The 24,081-nt window shown below is 39.9% G+C and overlaps 1 protein-coding gene across 1 annotated transcript in view; it reads right to left on the reverse strand.

The window, feature by feature from the left end:
- Positions 1–24,081, reverse strand: part of TMEM123 (transmembrane protein 123) — an 80,633-nt gene that overhangs the window by 24,919 nt on the left and 31,633 nt on the right. The window contains exon 9 of the mRNA XM_027563948.1: positions 23,308–23,364. Within this exon, the coding sequence (XP_027419749.1) occupies positions 23,308–23,364 (57 nt within the window). The remainder of the gene's footprint in view (positions 1–23,307; positions 23,365–24,081) is intronic.

Consider the following 24,081-nt stretch of genomic DNA (forward strand, 5'->3'; position numbering starts at 1 on the left):
GGCATAGGAAGTACTTTAAAAACCTCATTCAACATGTTCTGTTGAATTTATGAACAGATTCAATTCTGTTCTGTTTATGAAAAGAAATTACTGGTGCAGATTAGAAGCATTTGGTATAAGGACTGAAGAAACAATTCTGCTGGCATTTCTAAATAGGAGGTAGTATTTATCAATTCTATCTATCAGCTCTTCAACATTTCCTACCAGGCTTGGAATGGTTTTTTTGGATTAAATAGAAAATGAACTGTGTTCCTCCATTGTTTTAAGCCAGGGAATAGTAATGCTGAAATATGCTTTAAGTGACTGAGACTTTCATGCTGAGATCAAATTTCTTTCTGTGGAGAATTAGAAAATACATGGGAAGATAATGGAAATTTTATACAGAAATATGCACGTATCTACATATTATATATGCATTATATATAAATATGCACTCTGTCTCAGAAACTGTGATGGATATTTTCTGTCTGTCCCTCCAGATCCCTCCCTACCCCTGTCCCACCAGCCCTCTGCCCTGAAAAATGACACAGGCTGATCCCCTAGGCTTCTGGTTTGGTTAAGCCAAAGGGAAAGCGTCATTCATTGATGATTTATACTCCTTATCCTTATGAGCTTGTATGACTAATCTGACTGAAAGGACAGTGTCTTACTGTTTGGGGACTGATCCGATCTGGGATGAGCTCGCAGAGCTGAGCCCAGTCCTGTGTGCTCTATGCTCTACAGCTGTCTGTCTGCTGTACTTATTTAATATGCTTACTTAATGAACATTTGAACAGTCCCCATTATGAACCAGACACTGCTTTAGTATTTTGTAAACAGCAATTTTCATATTACTTTAAGGGGCAGATTTTATGCTCATCCCCATTTCATAGATGAAACTGAGGAATAGAGAGGCTCAGTGACTTGAGAACAACCTCGGGAAGGGAAGAGCCAGGATGTGAACTGAGGCAGTTCGGCCCAAGAGCCTCTGTTTTCAAGCACTGTGTTTGGCTACCAGTCATGAAAAGTAGTGCCATCAAAGCAAAAAGCTCTGTCGGGATGAGTGAGTGACTGTGTCATTGCCCTAATGACCTTCATTCAACGTGTTTTGCTAAGAATAAGCTAGAAAATAGATTTTAGGGAGAAAAAATAACATGAACATTTTCAAAATTACTCTCAGTATTTAATAACCCCCAGCTACGTATGTACCGAATGCTCTGGATGTTCTACATGTTATACAATCCTACATACAGGAAATTCTACCATCTGTCTGCATTGTAAAATACACACAAAAAATAACAATAATTTCTCATACTCTGAAATACCATTTCATTGTCCCAGTTGTGCTAAAATGTACGAGAAAACATATCTGGACTATTTTGAAATAACATTATTAAAGCTATATCTGCAACCTCAAAAGACTATGCAGGTGGTGCTGTCACTCAGTCATAGAAGATTTATGGTCTGAAAACGGAGAATAAGCATGTGTAATGTGCAGCTGCCACATAAGAATTTAGTTGTTAACGAGCTCAAAGCACCACCACAAAGAGATATTCAGTCAGCAAAAAAACACTGCTCAAATGTCAGCAAAAAGAAATCCCTAGAGATGGCAATTGTACAGTTTACCATCCACTATTAAATGATTTTAGCTCATTGTATAAAGGCATTAGAAAATTTAGTATTGAATACTGAACATTTTTTCTTGCACAACAAAAGAAAAATACAAAACTTGCAATTACTAAAAATACACACTTGCTAAAATGCTAGACACTGAACCAGAATCAAGAGGAAATAATCTGTGCAAGTAGGAAGAAAATACTGAGGATCTGTTGTGTGCCAGTAGCTGGATATATTTCATATTAAAAATTAAATATTTCATATTTTTAATGAAAAATATTTCATGTGATCTGTATAACAGCATGAGAAGTGGGCTTGTTCCCTGCAATTTATTGATAAGAAACTGACTCCAGTTAAGTAAATGCTCCAAATCACTGTCACATACAATGATGAACAGACCCTGACACAGGTTGTTGGACTTCTTCAAGCCTGGTGAACTTTCCACTGGTTTGCTCATTGTCTGTTAATGGAAATCCTCCTGAATTCCAGAGCCTACTGCATTTACTTTAGGTTTTAATTTTACCACTGACTATCTTCACTGCACTAAAATCACCATCAATATGCAAATACATGTAAGCTGAAACTAAAATAAGAGGTCAGAATTTAAAAATCGAGAGCCTCTCTAAATTTCCATTAAGCAATGTTTAAGAACATTTCATGGTTAAGAACATCTGTGTTCTCATTAGTCTGATAAAGACATAAAATTGTCAGTTAAGAAATTCCCTCAAATTGTGCACCTTCATCAAATGCAGTGCCTTCAAAGTAACCATTATCCTGAAATTATTGTAGATTTGTTTATAATTTACTGTTTCAAAGCACTTCCTACACTATTTCTATTTCCGTTTCCTTCTAGGTGGACCTAATTTAGAAACCTGCTTCTAGCAAAGAGTATGTCAAAACTATAACTTCTGCGGTTAGGTCATAAAAACGATAGCTTCTACTTGGCTCTCTCTGCTGCTGCTGCTGCTGCTAAGTCACTTCAGTCGTGTCCAACTCTGTGGGACCCCAGAGACGGCAGCCCACCAGGCTCCGCCGTCCCTGGGATTCTCCAGGCAAGAACACTGGAGTGGGTTGCCATTTCCTTCTCCAATGCATGACAGTGAAAAGTGAAAGGGAAGTCGCTCAGTTGTGTCTGACTGTTCACGACCCCATGGACTGCAGCCTACCAGGCTTCTCCATCCATGGGATTTTCCAGGCAAGAGTACTGGAGTGGGGTGCCACTGCCTTCTCCATGGCTCTCTCTAGGATCCAGTGAATCTCTAGAGAGCTCACTCTTGGGAAGCCTGCCACCATGCTGTGAAGATGCTCAAGCAAAGCAATGTAGAAAGAACTGAGGCCTCCTGTCTGTCAGTTAGTTTACCTTAGAGTGGTGCCTTCAGTCCCACTCAAGCCTCCAGTATTGCAACTTCAAATCCACCTTCAGTGAAAAGTGAAAGTTTCTCAGTCGTGTTTGACTCCTTACAACCTCATGGACTATACAGTCCATGCAATTCTGCAGGCCAGAATACCGGAGTGGGTAGCCTTTTCCTTCTCCAGGGGATCTTCCCAACCCAGGGATCGAACCCAGGTCTCCCACATTGCAGGCAGATTCTTTACCAGATGAGTCACAAGGGAAGCCCAAGAATACTGGAGTGGGTAGTCTATCCCTTCTCCAGTGGATCTTCCTGACCCAGGAAACGAACCGGGGTCTCCTGCATTGCAGGTGGATACTTTACCAACTGAGCTATTAGGGAAACCCTGAAACCTTCAGCAAAGTACCCAGCTAAGCCTCTACTGAACTCTTTACCCACAGGAACTGAGGTAATATATACAGTCAAACCACTAAGTCCTGGGGGTTCTGTTATGCAGCAATAACCAATAATGTGGGCCTCCTAGATGGCGGTAGTGGTAAAGAACCTGCCTGCCAGTGCAGGAGACATAAAGAGATGCAGTTCGATCCCTGGGTCCAGAGGATCCCCTGGACAGCATGGTAACCCACCCAAGTATTCTTGCCTGGAGAGTTCTATGGACAGAGGAGCCTGGTGGGCTATGGTCCACAGGGTCGCAAAGAGTCAGACACGACTGAAGTGACTTAGCACGTGTGCACACAACCAATGATGTACTAATACAAAAAGGTTAATAGTTTGGTCAAAAAAACGAGGTGCAGAACATCATGAGCCTATTTTGTATATTCATTCCACAAATAGTGATTATTTCTAGGGAGTTACTGAAAAGGGAAAGGGAGAGGAGGCATCAGATATTTTTTTATCTTATACACTTTTGCATTGCTTAAAGGATTAAGTGCAAGCATTATTAATTTCTAAAAATGCTTAAGAACTTAAAAAAGATTTCAAAAATAAACATGAAATTTTAAACCAACTGAGATTTTAAGAAAACTTCCTCTCATCCCTTGTGCAAAAGAACAAAATTACTTTAATTTTAGACATATTGCTAACAAGTTCTATTCTGTGGTTTCCTAGTTGACTGCTGATTAAAAGCAGCAAATAAAGGGAGGAGTGGGTATCAGAGGGAAGCATAATGCCAATACAAAGACATGACAATTGAGTCTGTTAGAAAAAAGGAGAAGCTAAAATAAGCCATCTGAAGCCACTAGAGTGCAGGAACAAAGACCCCTATGTATCGAGAAGCCTCTGAGGATATAACTGCCTCACAAGACTATGATTATAGAAACAATAAAGCAGTAAGCAGCTGATGAACTGTTCCATGTACTGATTTTTACTTTACCCCACAATAAACCTCAAGGCATACAGAAGTATTTTTACTGATGTTTTACAGATCTGGAAACAAAGCCAGGAAGTGCATGGAGCCAAGGCACACAGACCCTGAATTCCATTCTGAATTAGAACTTGATTACACAGATAATGCTATTTATCTGATACGGAAATGGGACAGGGTCAGGCTTGTAGATGCAGGACCCCGTCACTTCAGCCAGAATGAGTGCTCCCTCCAACCATCCAACTCTGCACAGACTGCATGCTCACTTGCTACATTTTTAAAAAAGGTCTTGGGGAAAGACAGACAAACCCCGGGTTTCTGGGAAACACCGGGGGCAGAAAAATCTGATGAAAATTCAGAAGCAGTAATGAAGAAAATTCTGCTGCTGCTGCTGCTAAGTTGCATCAGTCGTGTCCGACTCTGTGCGACCCCATAGACGGCAGCCCACCAGGCTCCCCCGTCCCTGGGATTCTCCAGGCAAGAACACTGGAGTGGGTTGCCATTTCCTTCTCCAATGCATGAAAGTGAAAAGTGAAAGTGAAGTCGCTCAGTCATGTCTGACTCTTCACGACCCCATGGACTGCAGCCAACCAGGCTCCTCCATCCATGGGATTTTCCAGGCAAGAGTACTGGAGTTGGGTGCCATTGCCTTCTCCGGAAGAAAATTCTAAGCTGTATCAATTGGTATTCTCAAGATGGTAGAATATGTATCTAATTATCTGTCAATCAATCCCTGGAGATTTTGAAGAGGCAGCCAGGTATGTCAGAAAGAAACCCCTCATTTTCAAACCAACTCCTGGGCTTCCCAGGTGGCTCAGATGGTAAAGAATCTGCCTGCAATGCAAGACACCCAGGTTCGATCCCCGAGTCGGGAAGATCCCTGGAGGAGAGCATGGCAACCCACTCCAGTACTCTTTGCCTGGAGAATCCCATGGACAGAGGAGCCTGGTGGGCTGCAGTCTGTGGTGTCACACAGAGTGGACATGACTGAGCGGCTAACACTTTCACTTTCCTTCCTACGCTCAAACAGTCATGCAATTATTTTCTAAGTGTACAACATTTCCTCATCTCTAAAATAGGGAAAACAATACTTAACTCATCTGGTTATCACACAGAATTCAATAACAAGGGTGAAGAACCGCAAGATGCTTGGCAGCCAGAGGCTACCATTGTTACAACCACCACCCTCACCCTCAATTCACAACAGGGAACGCATGACATAAAGACAGCCTGGACCGTCGTCCAGCCCAGATCCCGTCCCTTCCCCACATCTTTCCTCACATCGTGTCCTCCAATGACAAATCTGTTCTTCCTTACTCCATTTGTGAATGCCACGTCCACATAGGCATGTTCAAATGCTATTTCCTTCAAGGTTTTCCTAACTGAAAGTAATCTCTCCCTCCTTCGAGTGTGTTTTTCTACTAAGCACATTTTTGATTATAGCTATTTTGGTTCTTATTACTTTTGGAAGTAAATTCCAAGTATCATAAAGACAGTGTCTATATCCAGTTGGTCTCTACAACTCCCAGAGTCTGGCACACTGCCTAACACATATTAGGTTCAAAAGGAACCTTTGATGAGTAGATGTAAGAAAAGAATATCAGAGGCTTATATAGCAGAATTATCACTGAACTCTGACAGAAAGGTCAGCTAGGTTTTTATAGCTTTGAGTCTAAGTAACCATGTGGTTATTTAGTCACAAAATCTTGTCTCTTTGCGACCCCATGGACTGTAGCCTGGCAGGCTCCTCTGTTCATGGGATTCTCCAGGCAAAAGTACTGGAGTGGGTTGTCATTTCCTTCTCCAGGGTATCTTCCCGACCCAGGAATCAAACCAGGGGATCTTCCTGACCCAGGGATCGAACCCGCATCTCTTGCTTGGCAGGTAGATTCTTTACCACTGAGCCATCTGGAAAGCCCCTAAGTAACTACAGCATTCTATTAGAACTCTGACTTCTCACTCTTGAACATCTGGATCATTCTTAACAATAATAATAATCCATATATATATAGCATTTATGATGTGCCAAGCACTGTTCTAAATCCTTTACGTGTATCAACTCACTTAACCCTCACAACAACCTTAGAAAGAAGTGCTAGGAGAAAACTGAGGCACAAAAATTTCAATTCTTTTCCTTCTAACTGTGTAAAAAAAAGGAAGACTAATGAAAACTCAGATTGGTAAAAACAGGAGCCAATAATTTTAAAAAGCTAAAACGGGTAAGGAGAATTTAAGTGTTGAAAGCTCCTCATAGTTTACCTCAGTAATCTCCATAAAACTTCTGTCGGTTAGAATTAGTTCTATGCTTTATTTTCCACTCTTTTCCTATTCATATTTCAGTGATATTAGTATTTATGTTTTCCTTAAGGTAAACGAAGTTTCTACCTCTTAATCTACTATCATAATCAATTTCCACTGATCTACTGAGACACTTTTACTTATTTCTAACTAAACAGTGTCAATATCAAGTAAACTGTCTCCCTATCTCTAGGCAATGAACTTCCAGAGGGACTTAACTTTGCCTGAGGTCAACTGTCTTGCAGCTAACTAGTGGGATGGACAGAGCATATATGAGATTTTATGAGATTTTAAAAAACAAAAATTGCATTTAACCAAAATCCTGTCTTGAGTAGAAAATAATGCAAGGTCAGTTTCTTTTAATACTCTAATATCCCTACATACAGAGATTGCTATGTAAGTTTTAGCTATCTCAAGGAAGTTATAAAATTTGTCTTTGACTTCATTAATAATGGAAAACCCCAGGAAAGTTTACACCCAAGGTATGTGAGGATTTTGGTACGCCTTTTGTTATGCCTTTTGTTGTTATTGTTTAACACTGAAAGCAAAATTACTTACTAGAGTATGATGATAAAGACTGAATGAGCACGTGGCCTAGTGTTTACAAAGGCTGTTTTATTCCCTACTTATTGATTAAAATATGACTAATACATTTACGATTAGAAAACTTCTATTTTGTTTGGCAATATCCTAATTACTATAAATAGCAAATAACTGATGTATATGCCTAGTCACAAAGCTATTTATTAACTGAATAGCCAGCTGTGGATAAACAGCTTTGTGTCTGGGCATATACAACCAGTTATGTGCTAGTCTAGATAAGTTGGGATGTCACCAAGCCGAACGAAGTCTTCTAATTGTGAATGTGTTACTGTCTACTGTGGAATGCTTTAACTTGCAGAATTAAGCTGCAAGGTTTTGGTCTTTAGCAGGTTCTCTTTTCACAACCTTCAGTCTGTGGTTGGAATTTACTACATGTCTCTTATCCACACCCTGTATCAAGCTAGAGTGCTGACCAACACTATTATTCACAGCTGGCTTAATGTCCTAAGCAGTACCTGCCTCTCTGTCCCTGTAAAGGTCTTGGTGTGCACTGGGAGGAAGGCGGCTCAGTCTTTCTCTGCAACCGGTTTCCTTAGGGCTACTCACCCTCCCTCTTCCTCTTGGCACAGTGGGGATCCCCACCCTTTTCCTCATGGACTGGAGGGCCCACTTGTGCTCAGAGACCTTGAACAGTCCCCTGTGTGCACGCTCACTCACCCTGGGTGAGACCATCTACCTCTGGGACAGGCCCACATAAACCGACCATACCTGGTCACCTTGGGGCGCTTGCCGAGTTCGTGGCCGTGGGGCAGCACTGAGCAGCGGCCACTGCTCTTCAAGGCTAATGGCACAATGTTACCCCAACATATTTCAATTAGTTCTTGTTCCGTGGGCTTTTTGATTGTTTTGAGTTTCACAAAAGCTGCCCCAGGTCCCTTAGTACCTGACCAACTAGGGGACAAGAACTATGAGTGACAAGGAGAAAGGTAGAAGTGGCAGAACAAGAATAGGGTGGGTGTAAGTTCTAAGGAAATAGACTTAAAAAAAACAATTCTTCATTTTTTCCTTTTGGCTTCCCTGGGTCTTTGCTGTGTTGCATGGGCTTTCTCTGGTTGCAGCGAGGGGAGCCACTCTCCAGCTGCAGTGCATAGACTTCTCACCGTAGTGGCTTCTCTTACTGTGGAGCACAGGCTCCAGAGTTTAGGCTCAGCAGCTGTGGAGCGTGAGCTTAGTTGGCCCACGGCATGTGGAGCTTCCTGGACCAGGGATTGAACCTGTGTCCCCTGCAGTGGCAGGCAGATTCTTAACCACTGGACCACCAGGGAAATCCTAGGAAATAGACTTTAAATGTAAACAATCTATCAGTTCATTCAGGAAGACAAAGAATATTCTCTCTACATGGAGATGTAGAAAAGAAGAATACACATATACCTTCTGAGAATTATCATGATAACTTTCTGGCAACACATACTTCAAGTATAAGAACTTTCTGGAAAAAAAAATTGAAGCAAACAAGAAAAGTGATTCTAGATTATTTTTACTCCATATCAGAAATTACTGGTCATCTGGACAATTTATAAAGCTAAATGAAAAAGATATTCTGAAATTCAAGGGAAATGATCCCTCTCCAATTCAAAGTGGCATAGTATTTTCACCACAGTTCACGTATGAATACAAAGCTGACAAGAGCTGTTTCTGAAGAAAAAGATAGTAACTATCTGGCTCTTACTCTAGTCGGGCAGAATCACTACTACTGACCGTGGCTACGCAGCTGGCGTAGTGAACATTCACTGTTTTTCCCTTGTCTAGCTCCTGGTCCTCACTTTTTATAATAGCTTCCACTCTTCCTTTAAAGACCCCTCAGTCCTACCCTCCATGCAGTTTGGAGGGACTGTCAATGGGTAGGCGATGACTCAAATTTGGTCAATCAGATCTTCCCACAAATTTGAAACTCAAGCAGCGTACAATAGAATGGAAAAGAGCTGAAAGTCATTTTGACCACTCCTTAAAAGATTCTTTCTGTCCACTCCTGCCCTTAAAATACCTAGTGCTAGGTCTAGCTGTTCACTGTTTTCTCTTTGATTCTGTGAATGACCCCATCTGTGTCCAACAATTTCTTGTTTGCCTAAGTGCTTAGCTGGAGTTGGTTTTTGTTGCTTGCAACCAAATACATGTAACAGGAAATATGAAATATGAAAATTAAATCTGTGGTGTTTACTTTCTTCTTCCTGTTCCTTCGCTTCATAGACAGGCTTATAGTTTCTCATCAGGTTATTTTCTTTTTTCCTTTCCAACAGAATGTACTTTTCAACTTGTGCCAGCAGGAAAATTACCCAAGCTATTTATTGAAACGAAAGTTCTGGTGTGTAAAGTAGAAGCTTCTAAAATTAGACTTTTCTTTTTGAAATAGACTTTCACACCCCTCTATGAACTTCTGACTAAGCTAACGAATATGAATTCCTGTGTGCTGCAATGTTACAATACTTACACTGAGTCAACTAGACTCTAAGTTTTGATTCTAAAGTAAATTGTTAAAATCATAGCATTCTACTAAGCAGAAGTTTTACGTCTTATATATAGCAACTTTCACTGGTAAACTAGTGTGGATCCCAGATGTAGCCAGACTCACTGAACTTACAGAGACTTAGCATCATTTAAAGCACTTAGTCTAAAAAGTTTATCCTGGGTCAGCATGATCTAGAGTCTAGTTATAAACAGAATCATCCTCAGAAAACTTAACACAGAGAGATTAACCTCTTCACAGAGACAGCCACACATACATTTGTTATCATGTCGTCTCATCAAGACAATTATGCTGTGGTAAGCATGTAATAGCCTTGGTGTGTCACAGTTTCTGCAGATTGCTGAATCTTAAGGCTACTTTGTGAAACACAAACTCTGTGACTAGAAAGGATGAAGTCATGGCAAAACTTGGATTATACAACTCACAAGAAAACTAAATAGCTAAACTCAACTGGAAAAAGTCAGAAACTCAATACTTTCTCCTCTCTGGTTAAGTTTGGATGTTTACTTTAGGACTGTATGGTACTTCTTGGTTTATAATTTTCACATAACTAACCATTATCCATAGTTCCCAGCACAAACAGGTTAAATAACCAAAAGAAAAAAAAAAATCATACAACTGAGGGAATGACAGGTTGCTCAGTTGGTTAGAATGTGGTACTAATAACAAGAAAAACTGCTCAAAGGTTACTTCTAGTTCTAAGGTTTGATAATTTAAAACAATAAAATGCAGTAATGTAACTATTAATACTAGATGACAATTTCTAAGACTTACCCTGTAAAGACCCCCCAAACCTGGCTCATGTAGGAAGTTAAAACTGCCTAATTCTCACACTGTCACCCCTAACTCTCAACCTTCTCAAAGACAATGAAACATACAAAGTGGGGTTCTCCTCACCCCCCACTTCTCTGTCTGTGCTCTTCCCTCTGTCTTTCGTCACGAGGCTCTCCATCTTTGGACACTCTTTTGGACACTCACATCTTTGGACAGAGATCCAGCCTGCTGGGATCTCTCAGCCATTCTCATTTTTAACTCCTCTCCTGTAGTAACTGCCTGGACACGTGGTGGCCAGCTGTTGGGTTTGCCTGGGCCAGTACAACATCTGAGCTCAAACTCGAATACCCAGCCACCAGTCCCCACTTCCTCTCACCTGCCACAGTCAGCCTATCAGCACAATCTGTCTTCATGTCCACCAGTAGCATCCTGGCCCACCATCCATTTGAACTAATCTGTTTAAAACCCTGCAATGTCTTCCCACCACATTACTGTCAAACCCATACTCCCTAAGGGACTTGGGCAACCCCTCCCATCCCCCAACATGAGTAAACCCAACGCCTCCTCCCTGCATCACCGCTATGACCTCTTGCATCACACAAAGCACAGATGGTCCCCTCCTGCAGGAGGTCACCAGGGCTGAATGACCTGACTACCCCCGACTCGTCAGAAAGACTGAGCACAGTGTGGCCCTGCTGAGCCTGGCGAGCTCTGCTCTGTCCTCATGGATCTGAAGGCCCCTGTCCACCCCCTTTCCCCACACCCCTCACTGATCAGGGCCTGGCTGGAGGGGCTTCATGGGAACAAGAGCAAAGACAGGAGTTGCCCAGGAACACAGTGACAGAATTATGGCAACGGTCCTACCATCATGTAAGCCTGTTCTTCCCAACTGTAAAGTGAAAAGCCCTGCATCCCATTAGAGAAGTATGTAGAGAGCAGACGGTGATTTACTGTGATCAAAGGACTCCCAACCAACCTTGAAGGTAAGGCTGGGGTAGCAAGCACAGAAACTAGACTCCTCCCAGAGCATTCACTCGTCCTTTGCTTCAACAAAAATGTGTCAGGCCTGAGCTGGACACTGGCAATGTGGTGCTGAGGAAGATGACTTTTCAGCTGAGAAGGCAGTCTTCACTAAAGCCTAACACAGACAGATATGGTCCTCGGGAGGCCTGTAAGCACAGGTCAAGGACTACTCCCCCGAGGAGGAGGTGAGGCCAGAGCAGAGCCCTGAGGGCAGAATGGGTGTTCAGCAGGCAGAAGCGGAGATGGGAATGGAGAGTGCCTGAGGGAGTGAGAGCAGCATATGCCAAGGTTCTGGGGCAGAGAGCACAGCTGGGGATCAAAAAGGCCCATTCTCACAGGCACAGAGGACAAACCGGCTGTGACAGGGAAGAGGGGCAGAGGAATGAGCGAAATGGGTGACTAAGAGGCACAGACTTCTCGTCATAAAGTAAGTCGTGAAGAGATAATGTACAGCACAGCGAATATGATCAATAATATTGTAAATGCTTTGTATAGTGACAGATGATAACTAGACTTACTGTGGTGAACATTTCTTAATGTAGAAGAATACCAAATTACTATGCTAAACACCTGCTGAAGCTAACATAACATTTTAAATTAATTATATTTCAATGAAAAAAAAAGGACCATCGTGGCTGGAGAGCAAAGAGGAACATATTTATTTAGTTTTTAATTTGTGCCAGGTACTGTTTTAAAGTCAGGTGCTTTACTTGTAATTTACCCCATTAGAAGATCTGTATTATTTTATCAGTTCTATTTTTACAAAAGGAACCAAAGCACAGAGAGGTTAAGTACCTAATCCAAGTTCACTTAACAGCAAAACAATTACTTTTCTCTTTGTATCTTCCCCCAAATACAACAGGGCACACACACTGGGGTGAAAAACACTAAAACTGGCAAATCAAATTCACTGTAGAGTGAAAAAAGTAGTCAAACCAAAACTTACTGAGCAATAAGTAAGTTATTATCGTAACAGGTAATAGGCTAAAAGTGTCACTTCTCAACTAGTTGTTCTCCTGTTGTAACTTGAAACCATAATAAAATGTTTTGTGGAAGAGTGTTAGTTTCCGTTTAAGAAACTGTGCCTATATATCAACTCTGAGTCTAAAAAAAATTAAATGTGCTTGGTGGGAGTAATTGGAATAATTAAAAAATACTTTGCTGTAGTTTCCAAAGTCTCCACAAGAATTATTTTTATAATCAGAAAAAATTTAATAATTTAAAAATGGGCAAAATAATTAAATATTTTGAAATGGGTGGTTGGGGTTAGCGGATATAAGCTTTTATATATAGAATGGATAAACAACAAGGTCCTACTGTGTAGCACAGAGAACTATATTCAGTATGCTACAATAAGCCATAATAGAAAAGAACATGTAAAAGAAGAATTTATATGTATGTATGCAAAGCTGAATCAGGGCTTCCCTGATGGCTCAGTGGTGAAGACTCTGCCTGCCAATGCAGGAGACACAGGTTCAGTCTCTGAGTCAGGAAGATCCCCTGGAGAAGGACATGACAACCCATTCCAGTATTCTTGCCTGGAAAATCCCATGGGCAGAGAAGCCTGGTGGGCTACAGTCCATGGGCTTGCAAAAGAGTTGAACACAACTTAGCAACTAAACAATACAATTGAATCACTATGCTGTACAGCAGTAATTAACACAACACTGTAAATCAACTATACTTCAAACTAAAAAAAACAGGTATTTTTCCAAGGAAGATATGCAAATGACTAATAAACACATGAAGGATGCTCAACATCATTAGTCAACAAAGACATGCAAATCAAAACCACAATGAGATACTATTTCATACCTACTAGGATGACTAGAATCAAAAAGTTTAAAAGTGCTGGAAAGGATGTAGAGAAATCAAAATCCTGACAGTGCACACTACTAGTGGGAATGTGAAATGGGACAGCCTTTTAGGAAAACAGCCTGGCAGTTCATCAAGCACAGTGTTGCCATATGACCCATCAATTTTGCACACTTGTTTATAGCAATACTATTCATAACAGTCAAAAGGCTGAAGCAGCCTAAATGTCCACCAAGGGGTGAATATATAAGCATTATATGGTATCTCTGTACAATGGAACATTACTCAGCCATAAAAGGGAATGAAGTACTGACAACTTGCTACAACTCACATTATCTTGAAAACATAAGTGAAAGAAGTCAATCATAAAAGACCACATACTAAAATGATTCCATTCATATGGAAGTCCAGAATAAGGAAATCTAGAAATAGAAACTAGATAAATGATTGCTTAGGGACTGAGCGGTCAGGGTGAGATGGGTGTAAGGGGGGTGATTGCTAAAGGGCACAGAATTTCTTTTTGAGGCAATGAAAATATTCCAAAATTAACTGGTGATGGTTGCACATACCTGAATATACTAAGAACCACTGAATTATACACCTGAAATGAGTGACTTATATCTCAGTAAAGCTGTTTTTTTTAAAAAAGAACCAAGCCCCTTCAAAACCAATATGAAAATATTCTAAACTTATTTAAAGCACTGTAACTCCAAACAAGGAGACTTCATTAATCACATATTAGATTGGCAAATATTAAAATATTTGCTATTACCCAGTGCTGTTGAGGCTGTGGAAAACAAGCACCTTTTACTGCCTGTGGGAGTAAACTAGTGTAATCTCCTTGCAAGAAAATTTAGCAAAACATCAATTAAAATACATGCACAATCTGACTCAGCAGTTCCACCACTTGGAAAGAGCATTACAGGGGCCCTAGCAGAGGGAAGCCAGCACAGAACAGGAGGGATGCTCACTGCAGCACTGCTTAAATGAGCAGAGACTGAAAATAACCTACACATCCCTCAGTGGGGACCTGGGAGAATCAGCTGTGCTGCATCTGTACCGTGGAATACCATGTAGCCACCAGGAAGGATGAGCTGAGCAGGGAAAGGTGTGCTTCACACCTTCATGTGCTTATCCATTCATGTTCGTAAAAAACACATATGCTATATATGGATTAGGCTTAAACTGTCTTGCATGGAGAATTCCATGAACAGAGGATCCCTGTGAGCTACGGACCGTGGGATCGCAAAGAGTCAGACACAACTGAGCAACTAACACTTTCACTTTTAAAGTGTCTTTTGGAAGAATACATGCAAAACTGGTAATAATTTCTTGCTTTATATACAAATGGTTGGTCATTCAAGTGAGACATGAAATATAGATCTCTGGATGGAAATAATGAGTCTGGCTTTTGACCATTAAAGGACATCTGAGAAAAGGAGTCAGTGGGACTCAACAGAGAAAGGAAGGCAGGTATTATGTATTTCATATTTTCAAATACTCTCTGAACTTTCAAATTATGTACATACATTACTCATATTTTATAATAAGTTGTAAACAAAATTAAAATATTAAGGAGAAAAAGAAGATACTGACAAACAAAAAGATGAATGCCTGATACCAAAGTGAAAGTGAAAGTGAAGTCGCTCAGTCATGTCCTGACTCTTTGCGACCCCATGGACTGTAGCCTACCAGGCTCCTCCATCCATGAAATTTTCCAGGCAAGAGTACTGGAGTGGGTTGCCATTTCCTTCTCCAGGGGATCTTCCCAACCCAGGGATCAAACCCGGGTGTCCCGCATTGCAGGCAGACGCTTTACCTGATACCAACTACTGCTTAATTCTATAATCAGTACATCAAAGTCTTTTTTTTTTTTTTTAATACTATGCATCTGGGAAAGTTATTCTTGAGCAATCTCTATGTATTACTGTACATGACTGAATAGATAAGTCAATAATATTTGTCTGAAAGATGACATGAGAGTCCAGAGCAAGCTAAAAAAATGAGTGTCGTGTATTCAATGACATGTAAGTTCATTCTCCTATTCAAACTAGAATTCAGATTCAGCAAGGACCCACTGGGCACTCACTGTGTCAGACCCTCGTGGGCATACTGAAAGACAATAGGAACAGAGGGTCTGGTATCTGGCTTTCTGCCCTAGGTTTACTTTTGGGGGGAGAGGACACCTATGCTTATCTTCTACACCATCTGTGAAAAGGAACAAAAGTATTAAAAACTGCTCCTTTATTTTTCTCATTTCTGTTGCTGTTTCGCATTTCTCAGGATTTCTGGGATTTCTGCATTGAATTCTCAGTGCATGTGCATCCTGCACCGTTTCTTTCTCCTAACCTCCATTTATCACGACCTCATGGCCCCCACAAACCCAAGCTAACATCCACAATTTCCTGGGTTTTCCCAGAACTCATACAGCGGGCTGGTTACCCAGCCCCATACCTCTAACCCTTAAAATGACTTAACTGTTAAACATCTGCTGTTCCCTTTTAAAGCTCACATCACAATCAAGTACAAGCAACAGTTCTTGATCTGAACTGGAAGCTTTTCATCTGGCTCCTAATTATAACTTCGGGATAGCAGCACACTTCAGGAAAGAAAGCACCAGAACAGTTCCAATTTATTACTATACCTGCTGTCTTGAAAGTACAGAGAATATGAAGGTGCACTGTGGTTTAGAATCACCGTAACATTTTATGCCTAAAGAACTAACACCTACCTCGACTCGAACGACAACAAAAAAGACCCAGAAAAGTTAATGAAGTAGCCAGAATCCACATTTCTGGCCTCTTCTTCTGAAGTGTGCTCTACTATGTTTTTGATGTTTCAAAATACAACTCTTTCATATTAAACATTGTATTCCCACTTCATAATTCCTGTACGTAATAAGTGCACACCCATGGCTGCATGCCGGCCACATGACACAGAGGTTCACTCCTTTTTCACACCTGCACGAATTATTCCTTCTGCCTGCAATGCTCTTCCTTCTGTTATGTGCAGGGCCAGCTCCTTCCTGTCAGTCAGGGCTCAGCTCAGATGACCCCACCTCAGAGAGGTCCTCCCAGACCACCCGGTCTGAAGCAGCCCTTCCTCAGTCATTCTCCACCACACACACATAATATCCTGTTTGTTTCTAAAAATCACGATCTGAAATCACCTTCAGTTGATTATCTCATAGTTTGTATGTCCCCACCCCTCGTAGCTCAGTCAGTAAAGAATCTTCCTGCAATGCAGGAGACCCAGGTTTGATCCCTGGGTTTGGAAGATCCCCTGGAGAAGGGAATGACTACCCACTCCAGTATTCTTGCCTGGAGAAGCCCCATGGACAGAGGAGCATGGCAGGCTATAGTCCATGGGGTTGCAAGAGTCAGACATGACTTAGTGACTCAGCCTGAAACTGAACATAATGATTTCCCACTCTACATTCCTTGAAATCTACATTCCTACAAAATCTAATGATGTTAAAAATTATCAGCAATTTTCAAATGCAATCTCATAAACATGAGTTGAACAAAACAAAGTCTTTGAGGAGTTGAAGCACTTCCTTAAGTACACAGTAACCTTCGGAGTACTCAGAGAAACTATTTCCTATGTCAACTCTCTGGTTAGAAATAACAATATCTATATCTACATCTCTGTCCATCTAACACCATCTGCATCTGAGGTAACCTGTCAGGTCATCTGGTTCCTGTCTTATAGCAGCTTACAACCTAACTGGAAGTTTCCATCTAATGTTTCTTTCATACATAAACCATTTTACCTAAAGGAAATAAAGGAAGGTACTGAGGAATATGAGATTATGTACCTGATGAATTCTTTCCACATCAGTAAGGCTTCTAGTGTTTTCATTGGGGGTAAAAGTTTGAATAATTATTTGAGTAAGCTGTTCCCAAATTTCCACTACCCTCTTCTGCAGAAATCTAACACTCAAACCAGGTGCATCTGTTCAAAACTGCTATGGTCCTGTCGGATCTGTCGATAAAGCCAACCCTACTAGAGTAGCCCAAGCAACTGTACCAAGGATGTACCAAACAACTGTACCAAGCCAAAGGCAATCATGTATGGCGAGAACATTAAGGGAGGTCAAATGCTTTGAATACAGCTTTGTAAAATTATGCCCAAGAAAAGAGCTTCAGACTGGATGGTGGTACCTTGAACCTGAGAATCCCCTTTTAGGGGAAGCATTAATCCTAGCTGATCAAGAAAAATGCTCCTGTATCCTGACTGATACTGAACTGTTGTTCTGATATCTACTGTCCATTCTAGACTATGTTACATTTCCTTGCCCAAAACCTGTTATGAAAAACAATCTGGGCCTGTGCCTTTCTTGCACAGGAAGGATAAATCTGTCCATCCACAGACTCTAAACAATATGCTCTCAGACTATACATGAAATGGGGGAAATTATTTTCTAAGTAGATGAAGCATCAAACAAGTCCCTGTAGAAAAGAATGTCAAAAGTATGTCTGTCTTCAAATAATTATTAGAACATACTAAAAAATAAAACCATCACATGTAACTCTGTGGTACAGTTAAAAAGTAACCTTAATTCCTGTTTCTTTGACCTCAAGTGTCTTATCTTACTCTACAGACAAAAAAATCCAGCTAGAATAACAGATAAGATTGGAGCACGGACCAGTCAAGTCTGAAAAACATACACAGTGGTTCTTTGTAAATCAGCAACTACAAAATATGTACTTGGTTCCATATAGTGTTAGGTGCCAAGATGAATAAATCATAGAAAGCACTCACAGAACTCAGATGGAGACCAAAAACAAACAAACAAAATCGAGAACAATTGGATTTGCTGAATTCAATATGGTGAGTCCAATGTAACAGTGATACAGATACATGTTTTAAGTGGTACTGCTGGCAGTCTCCTCTTTTGCCAACAGTACATTCCTAGAGAACACATCATACAGGATTTCTCAAAGGTACTGTTTTCCTTTTGGGACTGGTGCCAAATAAACTGCACTAAATTGCACCCAATAAATTGGTAAACAGTATGTTCAAATGACAATTTTTCTACAATTAGAAATGTTACTAACAAAACAAAATACTAAGCATTAAAGTGAAAGTGAAGTCGCTCAGTCGTGTCTGACTCTTTGCGACCCCATGGACTGTAGCCTACCAGGCTCCTCTGTCCATGGGATTTTCCAGGCAATAGTGCTGGAGTGAACTGCCATTTCTTTCTCCGGGGATCTTCCTGACCCAGGAATGAAACCCGGGTCTCCTGCATTGTAGACAGACGCTTTACCGTCTGAGCCACCAGGAAGTCTTGGTGGCTTCTCTAATAGCTCAGTTGGTAAAGAATCTGCCTGCAATGCAGGAGACCCTGGTTCGATTCCTGAAGATCTGCAGGAGAAGGGATATAGGCTACCCACTCCAGTGTTAAGCCAATGTGGCTACATACTGACCAGTAACTATTGTTAATTTCCACTAAGCATTATGTCCAATTAAAAAAACAAATCCAACAGGTTGCATAAGGATCTTCAAGCTTCAGAGATATATCAAAGGGATAAAACAGTTATGCAAAAATCTTACACAATAAACAAAACATTTTTATAATAGCTGTATTTATCTGGTCTCTTCAGGAAAAAATTTGAGGCAATGCTTTTTCGCCCTCAAGATAAATACCCTGAGCTAGAAGGAACATTTAAAGTTATCTCATGGACTCTAACGTGTGTGTATGTGTGTGATCAGTCATGTCTGACTCTTTGTGACCCATTGGACTACAGTCTGCTAGGCTCCTCTATCTGTGAAATTTTCCAGGCAAGAATACTGGAGTAAATTGCCATTTCTTAATCCAGGGTATCTTCCCAATCCAGGGATCAAGCCTGAAGCTGTTTTCAAAGTACTGCACTGACCTTTAACGATAATTCAGCAAGAAAAATAACGGTATGATCAGACTTTCATAATTCATGTAAATATAATTTTTAAAAAACAAGTAAATTAAATAGATGTACACAGAATAGCTTTTAGGTAAACTTTTAAAAATTTCCCTAAATCTTCTGGTACCTTAGAACCTTAAAATTTTGTTAAATTCAGCTAAATAATGAGTTAAACTCATTGAATATCTGAATCATTTTCAAATAAGAAAAAACACTGAAAAAGTAAATACTGAACATAGATTTATCCAGTTTTGGCTTTCTTTGACAGAGTTACTAAAGATATTTGGTTTTCTTAGTAAACATGTTTTGTGCCATGCTAAAAGAACTGTACTATGAGAAAGCATGATTCTAGAAATTATGAAGGGTATTCATAAATTGACTAAAGAATGCTTTATTAGAAACCAAGGTTACCAGGGGTTAAGAATTCTAATCCTTTAACATAATTAAAGCTACAAGAAATGGTAAGTGAAAAATCTTCATATATAAGAAAAATAGGATGGTAAAAGAAGGTATAAGAGATGTATTTTTGTTGAAATAAAAGAAAATAACTGTCCTAAAGCAGGCTTATCATTTCAGAAAGGGAAAGAGGAAAAACACAGAATAAAATCTGAAGGGGTATTATGAAAGTTGTAGGATTTTGGAAAGAGAATCTGGGAAAGGAATTTTATGAGTGATCAAGCTGGGTAAGATTGAACGAATTTGTTGTAAGGGTTTGAAAAAAATAAGCTTTAATATCAATAGTGTACTTATGTAAAACTGGAACTTAATTTTCCATCATCTACTAAAAGACCAAAGTTTGCTTGGACTATGATCTGCTTCTGAGAAAATTCTATGAAAGTTTTCTTTCTTACCTTTTAAGTACTCTTGTCTACAAAGCAAAGATTTTGTGTTTTACCAAAATTATTTTTCTGTGCTTCATGTTATCTCAATCAGATCTTTGTTTTTACTTATGAAAATAAAGTCTTTCCAATTTTAAAAGAGCTAAATTTTGCTCAGAACTATGTAACCTTCTTAGGTAATAAAGTATTGATTTATAATAATCTGTGATCATATTTAGTCAGATGTCTGAACGCTTCTGATGTTTTTGACAAACTTCCCCAAGATCAAACTCTAAATAAACTCTTTTTGACCTGAAAGTAACACTGGATATTTCCAGAGGGCTCCTACAACATCTCAAAAGATTTGTTTTCTTTCTTACAAAAAGAGAAATCAAACTAATTAGGTTCATTTGGCACGTTAAACTATATGGGAAGCACTGTTAAATAAGTGATGATAAACCTTCTTAGGTTATAATGCATGGTGAATGTTATTTATATAAATGTTCCAGAAATTTTATAAAATTCTGATATATCCTGGTATGATGTTATCAGTCATAATCTAGTTAGTCTCTTAAAATGTATGTCACAGAAATAACCAACTTCAGTAATCTGTTCATAGTGTATTCCTGAGAGACGAAACCTCAGACACCACACTCTGCAGTCTGGAAATTTCATCTCTAGAAAGACTCCTTTCAATCCCACTGAAAAGGCCTCAATCAGGTACTGTTAACCAACCTTATGTCATCAAATTCCAAAAGAAATACTCTTGGATTAACACATCACATGTAAAGAAAGCATCAAACCCAGAGTGGACTTGCACTGGTGACTTGAAAACAAAGACCTCTAAGAAATGAAGCAGACGACATCTGAAGGAGACAGCTGACAGAACCAGGCCAGTATACCTTTTTCTCTCGTTCTTAGGAAGACAATGCCCTTATTGGCATTTCCCAAACTACCGCAAAACGGGGAACTTCTCTGACCATTGGATCTATCATTAGAAACTTCAATCTGTTCATGATACTGGAAATACCTCATTTTTCCCTGTAACCAATTTCTCATCACCAACATCTGCTGGATCATAGAAAAAGTTAAGGGAATTCCAAAAACATCGGCTTCTGTTTCACTGACTATGCTAAAGTCTTTGACTGTGTGGATCACAACAAACTGGAAATTTCTTAAGAGATGGGAATACCAAACCACCTTACCTGCCTCCTGAGAAACCTGTATGCATGTCAAGAAGCAACAGTGAGAACTGGACATGGAACAACAGATTTGTTCAAAATTGGGAAAAGAATATGCCAAGGCTGTATATTGTCACCCTGCCTATTTAACTTCTATGCAGAGTACATCATGCGAAATGCTGAGCTGGATGAAGCACAAGCTGGAATCAAGATTTCCAGAAATATCAATAACCTCAGATATGCAGATGACACCATCCTTATGGCAGAAAGTGAAAAACTAAAGATAAAGAGCCTCCTGGTGAAAGTGGAATAGGAGAGTGAAAAAGCTGACTTGAAACCCAACATTCAAAAAACGAAGATCATGGCATCTGGTCCCATCACTTCTTGGCTAATAGATGGGGTGAAAGCAGAAACAGTGATGTTTTATTTTCTTGGGCTCCAAAATCACTGAGGATGGTGACTGCAGCCTTGAAATGAAAAAACGCTTGCTCCTTCGAAGAAAAGGTATGACAAACCTAGAAAGCATACTGAAAATCAGAGACATCATTCCACTGACCAAGGTCCACACAGTCAAAGCTATGGTTTTTCCACTTGTCATGGGTGGATGTGACTCGGACCATAAAGAAGGCTGAACACAAAAGAATTGATGCTTTTCAATGTGGTGCCGGAGAAGATTCTTAAGAGTCCCTTGGACAGCAAGGAGATCAAACCAATCAATCCTAAAGAAAATCAACCCTCAATATTCATTAGAAAGACTGATACTGAAGCTACAATACTTTGGCCACCTGATGCAAAGAGCTGACTCAATGGAAAAGACCCTGATGGTGGGAAAGATTGAGGGCAAAAGAAGAAGGGGGCAATAGAGGATGAAGTCATTGGATGCATTAATCACTGATTAATCAGTGATCTGATTAAAGGGACAAGAGTTTGAGCAAACTCCGGGAGACATGAAGGACTGGGAAGCTTGGCATGCTGCAGTCCATGGGGTCACAGACACAGACACAACTTGGTGACTAAACATCAACAGATCACTTACATGTGGAATATAAAATGTGGAGCAAATGCACCTATCTATGAAGTAGAAACAGACTCACAGACATACAGAACAGACATAGGGTTTCCAAGGGGGAGCCTGGGTCCGGGAGGGAAGGACTAGGAGTCTGGGGTTAGTAGATGCAAACTGTTGCATTTAGAACTGAAAACCACAATGGTGCTCAGGGAACTCCATTTACTATTCTGGAATAAACCACAATGGAAAAGAAAACAAAAAGGAATGTATACATGTATATAACTAAACCATTTTGCTGTATGGCAAAAATGGACACAACGTTGTAAAATAACTGTAGCTCAATAAAAAATTAATAAAAAATATCCATGACAATCAATAAATATTTGTTGAATAAAAGTAGAAAAAATGGGCCCAGTGATAGGATTTGTGTACCTTTTTTAAGTTTCTACCTCTGTCACTCTTAATAAAGGCAGTGAGAAGATAAACTAAATATCACTTAGAAGAAACATGCGTTACTATTATGTATAACATCAGTCAGGTTCCTATCTATCCATGTTAATTCAGAAAATCAAGGAAGAAATCCATCTCTCCCAAACTAAAATCATAACAAAAAAGCCTAATCTACTGTTTCAATAAGGAAGCAAGGAGGTGGATTGAAATCTAACTGATGGGTGAAATATAAGAAGAGACTTCAACCAGTCCACCAAAGCAACTTAAGGATGCCATGGCTGACCAGTTTAAAGTGATTTCTTCCACCAGCAAGATCAGCAGATTTATGAATTCTAGTTCACATCCATAGGCAGAGCACACAATGTCACACTGAAAAATGTGCTTGAAAATTCAGTAATAAATTCCAGTATGTTTTTATTAATAGTTTTAGAATTTACTCACAACTTTGCTAGATTGAGAAAGATGGTGAATCCAGTGAACTATCATTTCCTGATGCCTACTAAGGGAAGCCTTTGATGGTAGGCTTTAAGTATTCACAAACACACAAATCATGGTTAAGACAGGCCTGTGTACAGGCTTACATGTACCGGACTAGCTGATATTACTTTATGTATGCTAGGCAGATAGATAATCTGTTTTCTGACCTTTTTAAACTCACCTTCTTTTTGACCACCAGGCTTTTCTTCAGACTGACCATTATTCTGGTTTGGAGATCCTAGAAAAACAAATATTCTGTGAAGAACGGATATCAATATTTAACTAATGATATGCGCAATATGCTTCTTTTTTTTTAGTGGCCTCTGGTGGGTGAGAGGGTAGATGATTCCACAGGAAATTCTACTTTTGTACTGTTTCTATGAAACATGCCTTGAAACTGTTCATAAATCTAGATCTGCATCACTGGATTTTTTCAGACAGAAGACATACAGTTAATGTAACACTTACCAGGTACTTACTATGTGCCAGCCACTGATAAAATAGATTGGACATGAGGCCATGTGGTTATGAGGAATTTATACTACTGACAACTCTGCTCTTCTGAGGAGAGTGGACCTCATTACTATTAAAGAGTGCCCCAGGTCTGGTACACCAGCATGCCTAACGTCATACAATGGAGAGAAGATGAAGTGCTTTGGGTTTTCACGTAAACTTGGAAGCCTTCTTGATATAATTCTTTGAATTTTTAATTACTAACTTAAAATTTAGAAAAAGTTTGGAGGAATTCGTGCTCCACTTAAGCAACTTTTCAGGGTGCATTATTCACCCTGGATCTTTATATAATGGAAGATTAAACACATATATTACATGGGAGGTAAGCAAGTATGTTATTGTGTACTTTCCCAAAGAAGGCTGCCCCCACACCAAAAACCTCCCAAGTACAAAGAAAGTATGCAAAAACAATTCTGAAGAAGCTATGTTTACTCTGTCTGCC

Source organism: Bos indicus x Bos taurus, chromosome 15 (genome assembly GCF_003369695.1).
Source record: "Bos indicus x Bos taurus breed Angus x Brahman F1 hybrid chromosome 15, Bos_hybrid_MaternalHap_v2.0, whole genome shotgun sequence".
In the NCBI taxonomy this organism is placed as follows: domain Eukaryota; kingdom Metazoa; phylum Chordata; class Mammalia; order Artiodactyla; family Bovidae; genus Bos; species Bos indicus x Bos taurus.